The sequence below is a fragment of the Patiria miniata genome, unplaced genomic scaffold (genome assembly GCF_015706575.1).
Source record: "Patiria miniata isolate m_02_andy unplaced genomic scaffold, ASM1570657v1 HiC_scaffold_8, whole genome shotgun sequence".
In the NCBI taxonomy this organism is placed as follows: domain Eukaryota; kingdom Metazoa; phylum Echinodermata; class Asteroidea; order Valvatida; family Asterinidae; genus Patiria; species Patiria miniata.
Window position 1 is genome coordinate 5989487 of NW_024037075.1, and position 11477 is coordinate 6000963.

At 39.2% G+C, this 11477-nt stretch overlaps 1 protein-coding gene across 1 annotated transcript; it reads right to left on the reverse strand.

Moving 5' to 3' along the window:
- Positions 1-4230: 4230 nt before the first annotated feature.
- LOC119719478 (cyclin-dependent kinase 5 activator 1-like) lies at positions 4231-10598 on the reverse strand. Its single transcript, XM_038188953.1, has one exon. It carries the CDS (start codon positions 10288-10290, stop codon positions 9250-9252), a length of 1041 nt encoding a protein of 346 aa, XP_038044881.1. The 5' UTR covers positions 10291-10598; the 3' UTR covers positions 4231-9249.
- Between the last annotated feature and the right edge of the window lie 879 nt (positions 10599-11477).

Genomic DNA, 11477 nt, shown 5'->3' on the forward strand with positions numbered 1-11477 from the left:
ATCCCTAGTGTCCAATAACCACAAAGAATCTGTCTACACAAAGTGTCTACACAAAAACAGTTGCCATTATGGCTCCATGCCATTACGTTGTACTTTTTAAAGTCAAGCAATTCATAGCTTTAAATGTTGTTTTTTAATTTGTAAACTAAGTTTCATTAGTTTTGGTAGCGTTCCCTGGAATATGCAAACAAAATTATATTTGACTAATGTTTAAATGTTAATCCTTAATTTTAATATTGTTAACAAAATTATTGTTCTGAACTTGTAATGCACATTTGAAAAATGTTATGGTATCTGCGCAAAATAATTCTGTTTTTTATTATTATTATTATTATTATTATTATTACCGCATGTTATTGCAGCTATATATTGGTTTTCACTGAATTTTTATCTTAGCATAAAGGTTATGCAGAAAGAATAAAAATTAAAATATTCATCTAATATCTTCAAAGACAAAAATTCGAATAATAAATTAATATTCAGGCTAAGTATATCTCAGTGAAATAAAATTCAATTTGTAGCTACATTTTGATCCTTTTCTGAGGAAAATGATATGTGGCGTTTAAATACAGTTATAGCGCCTAACAGTAGGGCCTACTCTTCCAGCCATTCGACTTGTTTTTACTCGAACGCGTAATCTTCAAGGAATCAGTTTATTATGAATTGAGTGGGTTTTTTGTTTTATTTTATGGTGTTATCAGGCGCAACTGTTTGTTCATGCAATATTGGTTTATCAGGCAAACCTATCGTGAAATAAACACAACTATGAAACACACACGCGTCATTCCGTATTCGTAGAATCGCATCATGGTGAAACGGGCCTTCAAAAAGAGGAGAAAACAACACGCTTATCTTGTCCTCTTAAATCAAAGAAACGAAAGTACAAGCATTCTGGATCCAATATCTTGCAAGAAACAACAACCTGATCGACGTACACACAGAGAACTAAACCCTGCGCGAGTGCACGGGGCGTGCCACTCAAAAGCCATCTTAGGGCGATAGAAATATTATCCAAATCTGTGCCTATAATCTGATTACATTTTGAAACTCGAGACCGAAATGTCAGCTGTCACTGAAGACGTGTGTTATTTCACCCATGCATGTTCATGAAGAAGGAAAAAGAAAAGCGAAGGAAGACACGGAGTAGGTGTTCAATTGTGATGCAATATTGAATTACCGTGTGGGGGAAGGTGGCTTCTTGAAAAGAAGGTTCTTTCGGAGTACGACTGTATTTGCTATTGGGTTCCTTTGTCTCCCATACCAAGAAACATTCAAGTAAGAACAAATCAAGGTGTTTATTGAGTGAGATCTGTTTTCCTTCCTGCATGGTAAGATTTCACTTTGCTGGGGAAGGGTACATACAGGGGACGGAAGTCTATATCGTAAGTTTTCTATCGTCGTTGGTACAAAATAATGTAATAGGCCCATACCTTTTACCACTTCATAAAAAATGAAAGGCGCATGCATTATCAAAAGAAGACCTTGGCTATACTGATGATTATTATTATCATGTTCGTTATTGCACAAGCTTGCGCTTAAAAACAACAGGATAGCATCACACACCGTGGCCTGGATAATTAGCCAATCCCATTAATTTTTAAGTGGACGTCGTAAATACAATAAGTCTATATTGCTTCATTGAGGCTCCGGGGACAAAGAAAAGAACTATAAGCCGACATCGATAATTACGATCTGACTATGAGGTTCAGCTATAATTTTATGCGGCATTGCTGTTTGCATGATAACTACGGACCATTTGCACAGCTCTGGAAATGTACCAATTTCCTTTCAGAGACAAAAATTCAGGGTGAACCAAAAAAGTTATGCAAGCACTATCGTGGAATTTCTCAAAAAGTACCTAACATGGGTATTTCATTTTTGATTATAATCCTGTAAATAATCAGTGCAAATGTCATTAGAACCCATTTATGCAAACCAGAGCTAAAACAGATTATAGAAGGATATCTGTTTTGTTCAACCATTCCAATGGGTTGCGTTGGAAATCGCTCAACCGGCAATCTGCAATGGTCTTCACATTGGAACGGGTGAAAAACGCATTGCCATTTATAATCTGTTGTATCTCTGGTTTGCGTAATTAGATTTTCATCAAATTTTCGCTGTGATTATACACAAGAATACAAACAATGTACTCCATCAACATGCAATGCTGATGTTGGATACCTTTTGAGTATTTTAAAGATGTCTGCTTGCCCCAACTGTTTTTAGGTCACCCTGTACACAATTATTTGTTTTTAGACTTAATTCGGTTATTCTTTTTGAAAAATACCGGCTTGTGATTCTCCCAAAATGACTCTTCATAGATTAATTGCCGGTCTTTAGATTGAGAACGCTTAATTCAATAGCACAACGTTATATGAAATTGGGGTCATGGGTCAGCCAAAAGAAGTGTTTTGCGAACTTTCAATTTTTAAATTCTGCCAGTGCCCCCTCATAACCTCGCTTGTATTTGAGCCAATTTCAGGATCGATTCAAAAATTGCAGAGTATGAGGCAGGTTGTGAATCAGCTATGTTTGCCGTCCGGGGATACAAATAATAAGGTATTAAAAAGTGACCATTATGCCATTAACGTGATTATAAGGCATACTTTTACTCTAAAACAAAGCCTGCATTCCACGATGGTCTATATGTGCTGCAGGATTATGCGTGGATAGACCATTATCGATCTTTGTTTTCCAGTAATAATCTGCTTTGTAATCACGACCGGTGCGTGCCATTGTTCATGTCAGCCTATCAGCTTTACCATCCCGAGGTCACCAGAAAACAAATACGGGTCACCTGGATAACAGAGGATGCTCGCCTTTTCCTGTCTTCTCAGGAAACGGTGCGGTTCTGACCTGCCTAGTACTTTCCAGTGATGTTTGTGTAAATTGCGGATTCGAATTATGGTATTGAATACACACGTATGTAGTAAACAGTTACAACAGGATGACTGCCGAACTGGATCATGGAAGTACCTCCATGATCAGAGCTTGGGTTTAAAATTTTGAACAGTTTCGGGTCGGAATACTTTTGATTTTCATCAGAATTTACAATGAAAAGGGATATTTTTTTATAGGGGGGTTGTTTCTGAGCGTGTGCTTTAACATGCACAGTTGAAAAACAGTTTGGGATTTCAATGAACGCATTGTGCAAATTATGTCTGATGTGTCTGCTAAGTAAATATCATTCCGGCCTACAACTTGACGGCATGTTAGAACAAAACTGATGACAGCAACAGATAATAACTGGAAGATAGATTTTATCATCTTTTCAAAATTTCATTGCTGTCAACTTTCGCAAGTATTGGGATATATTTAGGGATAGGCCTTACAAAATTAGTGTTGACGTTACCTAATATCCGAAAACATTTTTTTTTCGAGAAATGGAAAGATGAGCAACCGTTTATAAATATGTCCTAGTGTTGCCTTTTCTGTGAAGGATGTTTATAGCTTTCTCTTTCTGTTGCTAGAACGCGAACACGGAACTGTAACACATAAAAATTAATACAAAATTAAAGAGTGTGGACGATATTTTCCAGTTATTTCCCGCTCATTCTGCACCAGCGAGTGTGCCTCCCCCCCCCCCCAAAAAAAAAAAACAGAGGGTGCGCCCCCCCCCCCCCCCCCGCCAAAAAAAAACAACATTCAGGAAACAAATAATTAAAAGTGTTCAATTTGTTTTCTTCAATGAAATTTTATATTGCATTAAAGCTGACTATTTCTCAAGCCACCGTCCCGTTACCCAATTCCATTTCGGTCCCTAGATCCAGAAATACAGCACTTAAGTGAAAGGGTGTAAATTTTACTTGGGCCACTCTCACATAGACATGCTGAATCTGGGTTAAGCAAATAGGAATTCGAATAGGCATTGAAGTTGGTGACATCGCAGGTGAGAGTGGCCCAAGTGAAAATGTACATGCACGCTTTCACTTTAATCGATTGTATTTGAATCTAGAGACCCAAATGGAATGGGGTAAAAAGGAGTGGATTGAGAAATAGTCAGGCTTTAATGTATTAGTTTCATTGAAGAAAAAAACATTACACAGTTTTAATTATTTTTTTCTGAATGTTGCACCTTTTTGGCACACTCTGTACAATATTTTTATATTCAAAGAAACTTTGGCAAAAGGGATATCCTATGACTGGTTGTTTGGTACATAGATAGTAATAATATAATGCAAGCAAGAACTATGAACACAAAATAAAGTAGAAACACTTTGGTAAACAAGATTATTCTTTTCCTTGTGATATATGATTTAATAGTATCCGAACGAGGCTACAACATTGCACCGCCATCTTGGCGTTTGATGCACAAGGTGGGAGACATCATTAAAAAAGAAAACTCCATCAAATCAAATACAATATCTTTGCAAAAAAATATGTACATCACAGCACGTATAATATATACTTCAACATTGACAATAAATCTTTGTATTTACAATACGTCTTTTGGTTTTGATACACACAATTACAAATATTTTGCTTAAAGTTAAAACGGTATTCAGCCAAATGACATCTAAATGAAAGTTAAATTTCTAGTCATCACAAGTGTCGAGACACGACAAGTGAATTTCTACAGAGACATTTGAGACAATGTTATATAATTACCTCATACATTTACATAATATCCTCAAGCTAATGAGAATTTACTGAATGACCAGCAGCGATATTTTTCCAAGCAATCAAACAATGAGATTTTGTTTTATAACGACATAAAATCAATCCTCTCAAAATGAATAATAATATTGTTCGGCGCCATGATTTCTGTTTTACCAGACTCGTCCGCTGTTATCAATTCCGAGGCTGTCAACTCTTTCTAATCATATTGGAAAAAAAAACCTGAAGGTCGCTCTTCGCGCTGCATCCGTTGCGTCAACAAGCGCATCTACAACAGAGTAATTGCCATAGCTTGGTAAGACCCTTTCCCCACCGTGCCTTTATTATAATCACGATGAGTCATCGAAGGATGGATGGTCGAAGCCAAAGACCAGGCTACCGCGCGCATGAGTCTCCTTCGGATCCGCCAAAAAAACATGGCATACGAGGTGCGCTCGTTGGATATAGCGCCTCGGGTTTAATGAATAATATTGAACACTCCCTCAAATGGACGCCATTGCGCACAACATACGAATTTTTGTCGTAGTCATCCTTAAATTGAATCATTGACAATTAAAACAAAACGTTGACATATCAGGATATCATGTGATACTTTACATAGCATCCATACAACACCTTTACTTCTTAAATTTTGTCAACGAAATTCTCTCGAACAATCTAGCACATCTCGATTACGTTGCCAAGATATTTTGTTCGATAATTCTCCATGATGTCTGCTTTTAAGAAGACAGCGTTTCAAGACAAAATTGAAAAAAAAAAAAAATTCCCATACGAAAATAATGTCATTCATAAACATGGATAGGCGTATCATCAATTTCTGGTCTTCCAGCAGCAATGACAGAACAAACGTCACAACACATCGTGTCTTGTCGATGACTTACAATATATACATATATAAAGTCAAGTTAATATCATATAAAACTGTTCTTTACATTGACCCAAACAAATCTTCATAATGTGAAAGAAAATGGTTGATGTCATTTGGCTGAGTACCACATCTTTATACATTCATGTACTTTTTGGTTCATTTAGATAATAGGTGTGACTATATTTAGTGGTAAAATTGTAATAATTACATTGGCTTATTATACACTGATCCATTGCAAGTACTGTTCTCGCACGTGTAACGTAAGGTACTTGTAAGTATGAAGGCGGACGATATGTACAAACATATGATGGATCGATCGGTGAGTAATAGTGACTGTCTTATGACTGATGGTAGTAGTAGTACAGTATGAATATTTAAGTACTGCAAGGAACCATGGAGATACTTTATTAAGAAATACAATAATCGAGGAGATGCCTAAATTGCAGATAATTACAATTTCAAGGTAGATCGACGATATTCAATGATAACTGACTTATGACACTAGCAACTAGCAACCCAGGTCATACAGGCGTGATTTTGAAACGGAGAAATGCAAAGGATAAACACACAACCATGATGACATTTCACTCGAATATACTTCTCAAAACCGAGGCAATTTGTAAAAGATAAACACACAACCATGATGAAATTTCACTCGAGTACTTCTCAAAACCGAGGCAATTTCTCCCCGCGACAGTTACATTGCCGAGTTTCGTCAGCAGCAAGCAGCAGTCAGCCGGCCGCGGCCTTGCAATGACGTCATCGGCCGTCAGCCGCTCATCGCCCAGGTGAAATCGCAAGATATTTAGCAGGTCGTGTCGAAACGCGGGCACAGATTTGTCATCGACACTCCACGCGAGCAAACGCTACGAACGGATTCCAGCATACCTGTCTGACGTACTCTGTCAAAATCAGACACATCAATTTTTACTGAAGATGTGAAATGATCTGTTTGGAAGATCGCCCTTCTTATACGTAAATCAGTGCAATGATTACAAACCAAGTCTCCTTGTTCTACCAAATACTCAATAGAGATGATATTATGGGGCCAAACCTTTAGTTTGGCTGACAAGTTTCTCCCAATTTCGACAGAGCACGTATATTGCATTCAACTTACAACGGAGCATTTGTCCTTATACCAGAAGGTTGGGCGCTTACTCTTAGGTGACCGCGTGTTTTACTTAATATCCAAATACATGTTTCCCTTCGAACTCGCACGGCAAATCTTTTAATAATGCAACATGGCTGGAATGAGAAATTGAACGTTTGCAAGACGCGTTACTTTGCTGGCCCAAAAAGAAAAATTTGAAGAGGAAACATTTCAATAGAAACGCTTTGATAAAATTCTTTATTCATAGATTAGGCTTTTGAAGTCTTTCCGACACTTAAAAATTTCAACTGAAAGCTAAGAATGTGTTTTGACTTTTAGAATTAATTCCTTAAATGCAGTGACACTATTCATAAATACAGATGGCTTACGTCTAGCGTGGATACATTATGCATGGTGAACAATGTGAAGTATTTTAGAAGCTTCCAAATTGCAAATGTAATTGTATCCGACTAGATTTTGCTGAGTGATTTAAGTGCCCTTAGTCCGCTTAACACACTTTTTAAGGACATCTAGTGGGCATAATAATGCATTCTACATTTTCAAATTAACTATCGTCCACTTTGTTGCCTTAACATATTGCCAACTTGCAATAACAAGTTAAAACCGATGGCATTGTCTTCTCAGTTCTAATGTATAATGGTTGTGCACATCCGTTCTCCGTTTCAATAAATACAATGGGCCTTGCAATATGAGGAGGGAGGCGACTTGCCCTTTTTATCGCGAATAAAACATTAAAAATATATATGACAGCGCCCACAGGTACAATTTGATAAATTAGCAGCGATGAAATTAACTTAAAGAGTCGTACAACGCGCACACTAGTGAAGCTGCATTGGAGCTCCGTCAATAGCTGTTGTCATGACGACGCTCCAAGATGGGCTTCGCGGTGGAAAATTAACACCAGTTTGGATTAACGGAACGGGTTCCTCCCATATTTTCCACCATGTGAGCATGAACAATGAACATATCTATTATCATCTTAAACTAGTGGTATCGCCAATTTATCAGAAGAGTTGTTTCATACATAAAATAAGGTGCTCATTATTTACCGTGTGTGAATTGAGAAATGCAAAAATGACAGTTATCGCGACAACTTCGTGCCGTCTCTTCTCTAATAAATAAAAGTGCTGCATTTACACTATATCATCGATCACAATAAAAGCAAATTTTTCATGTAATATATCGTATGAAAAAATAAATATCACACACAATGTTCATGACAGACTGGTTCTACATCGGTCATAGTATTTTAATACTGGCTCCGCGCGCCGCAGACGATACTCAACATAATTAATATCTCAGTCCATAATGAGAGTGCCTCACGTCCGCAGCGTGTGCGCGCTTGGCGTCGGCCAATCAGCGACGGCGAAAGACTCTAAGTAGTCAGCCATATTGGAAATCGGTGAAGAAAACAGCTGCACACACCTTCACGGAGTAAAAAATTCCTATGGCATCTTATCGTGGTCTAAAGTGATCGATGTGGAATGGAATTGAACTCAGTAAAACTACTTGAATTTAATTAATTACATGATTACCGGACAACAGTACATTATGTTGAATAAGACAAGATACAATACATATTTGTTGTCATAAATTAAGACAGATTTTGCAAACAAACGGTGAAATTATCCGTTGGGGGGGGGTTACAATTTGGTCGATGTAAAAGTGGAGGTTAATTTTGCAGAGAATTTCGTGCGCAAATGAAACCGAAATGTTAACATACGTCAGGAGGAAATTGTGTTGAAACACTATCAGTACATTTTCCTTTTCGTCTTTGATCTTAGGATGATGGGAACCAGAGCCGACCGTTTGTTTTGCAACATTGTCCGCTCTATCTATGTACAGTGAGATACCAAAAATCAAATCTGACTTTCATTAGACACGACAACTGATAAGCAATGTTGTTAGTCCTTCCCCAAAACATACGGGGCGTCGCTGACACAACGAAAACCCCAAGTGTCAACATGAGACGAATGATGTTGAATGCTACGAGGGGCCTCAAATTGCTTGAAATCCTTCACGTGCAGATATTTCACACACGCACGGGCAAGTAGAGAGGCCCCCATAAATAGCATGAACAGTATCTTGGTTTTGCAGGCATGTGACTTGGCAGGGCACTACATGTATGTACAATGTCGGTATCGCACATAGCAAAATCTAAACCTCGCATCAAGTGTGGCTTACAGTTTCGATCAAAACAATACATGATCAAATTGCCAACTTTTTTTTCTTTGAGGGCACACAAAATAAAGTCGTTGCTTATCATTTGACAGTTATATGAAAAAAAGGTGTACCATATGGTTGAACAACTCTTGTCGTACATTTTGTACATGCATAAAAATACTCCAACATTTTTGTGAAGGTAAGATCGTTATCAATAGGACGAGTTTAAGTACTTCACATATAATTATTCCAGTCTTAAGTACTGATGCGAACAATTATTTCTAGGTAACACAAGTACATACATGTTTTGAGTCTGACTTTTTTTATACGTGATCAGTGCACGGTTGCTGACAAACAGACAAACGTCTTGTCATAATCTTTGGAACAACACCGCACTATATTAATCCCATAAACACGATGAACAAACCTTCACATTATTAGGTATACATGAATACTCTATCCTTTTTACAAACTCAACACACCCGTACCTTTAGCTTTTGCCGTACGATTTAAGTTCACCCAAGACATCGGTGAAGTAGTTCGAGTCTCTGTTAATCCGCAGCATCTTGGAGCTGCAGTTGTTGATGATCTTTAGACATCTTGTCCAGAAATTATCCTTGTCCTCTTCCACAAGGAAGGGCTTGAGTGGGTAGCTGATCTCGTTGCCCATGTAGCTGTAGGATAAGTAGAGACAAGTAAGTACCGTGGCCTGGAGTTCTAACTCGCTCTGTATCTCCTGGATAGATACAAGGTCCCGCACCAACATGAAAACGAACACCACGTTCGCTGGATTCAGAAAGTTGATGTCCTGCCAGCCTTGAACCAGCAGCGACCGGTCGACGGCCCGTAACCAGACAATGGCATCGTTGGCATCGAAGCTTCGGAGATGAGGACACCGCCTGCTGAGGAAGTTCCCCAGGCATTTCAGGAGTTCACTGGTGGAGGACTGGACCACCTTCTTGGGGGGAACAACCGGCACCTTCAACTGGCCACTGGAAGACTTCCGTAGACCGCAGAAGGAGTTGTTGTTCTTGATGTTCTGGCTCTGGTGTTGATTGTTGGAGTTGGACTGACAGTGGGAGTTGAGATTGAAACAGGAGAAGGACTTCTTGATGCTGGAGTCCCCGTCCTGGCCCTGTGTGGTGTTAATTTCGGATCTCTGGCGTTGCAGCGTTTGGTTAGTGTTATTGGCGAGCTGATTCTTTGGTTTGAGGACGTGGTTGTTGTTGGCTTTGTCCATGCCAGTGTAAAACTGGTTATTGGTAAAGGACGTGGTCGAGACACCAGTACTTGCAGTCCTTTTCTTGCTGGAGACATTGAACATCTTCCAGCCCAGCGCACTGATGAACATGGCGGAATGTTTCCGCATGGGCCGTGTGGTGTCGGCCAGTAGGTTCTCCTTGGCGTTGTTGTTGGAGGAATTCTTGCTGTTGTACAGCATATTGAGATTGCTGACGCTGAGCGACGCAGTGTCTCCATAGTTGCCGTTATCTTTGTGCGGCCTGGGCGAGATGGACAACACAGTCCCCATGGCGACTGCTGGCTCCTCTTTGCACGCAGTTCGGCTCTTGAAAAAGCAGAACTGCTTTCTACTTAGGAGACCTATCTTTGTGTTAGACTGTCCACCGATGTTGACTACCAAACAACACTTGTCTGCGATACTCCCTGTGCTGGTATCGGTTGCTTTTCCGGGTGGTATTGTCTAGGTTTATGCCCTGATCATGCTGCGTTGACTGGTATGATAGAGGCTTAGTGACAGTCGCTTCCTTCCACTGTATCTCGTCGAGATGAAATGATGATGTCAGGCGCCTTGCCCAGTGCTTATACGCTGTATATGTGCGGCCGGCCGGCTCACACACCCCGTGAGGAAACCGCACGTCACTACCTAATCAGCATACTGCTGTGTAAGTGATATATCGTATGGAGCGTGTGGCTCGCTCGCTCTGCTCTCCCTGCTCCACAACTCCTTCCGGTAAGTGCTTCAACTTATCATCTACGGCTGTTTGATGTACACAGATGTCAACATTATTTTGACACATAGCGATCAGAAAAAAAACGAGACTGCAAATTCACTGCATAGACAGTCAGGATGAGTGACTTACAAAAACGAGACTGCAAAGTCATTGCATAGACAGTTAGGATGAGTGACTTACAAACAAACAAACAAAGAAACAGAATAGGCGCGGTCCAAGGGCGAAACTGTATGAAATTTAAATATGAACGAAAGAAATACAAATTGAAAATTAAAAATTAAAATAATCGGCACTTGCATACTTAGAAATTCTGAGGAATGTTACAAAAAAGGTTTCGTGCGAATTTAATTTTGAAAATGTATGGAATTTCAATTAAAATGGAAATTAAGCATAATCCAAACTCATCAGGAAATGCCCCTCAATGAAAGAAGTTTGTTGAGGTGTCGACGGAGGCTTGTTATTTTATCTGTTTACTTGTTTGATGACTGTTTCTCCTCCGGGGGGTGTCACTCCTTCCGTCTTCAGCAAATAGCACACCCAGTGCCGTCAAAATAAGGGGGGAAAATGAAGAATAAAAGGGGGAAAACTAACAAACAAAAAACTAACAAACAAACAAAACAAAAAAAAACACCCATAAATTAAAACAATGTGAGGACCAACGGACGTAACGAGGGTTCAGAAAGCTCTTATTTTTTTTCACTTTCCTTTTGTTTTCTTCGAAAGGTTCTTCTCCAGATTACGAGAG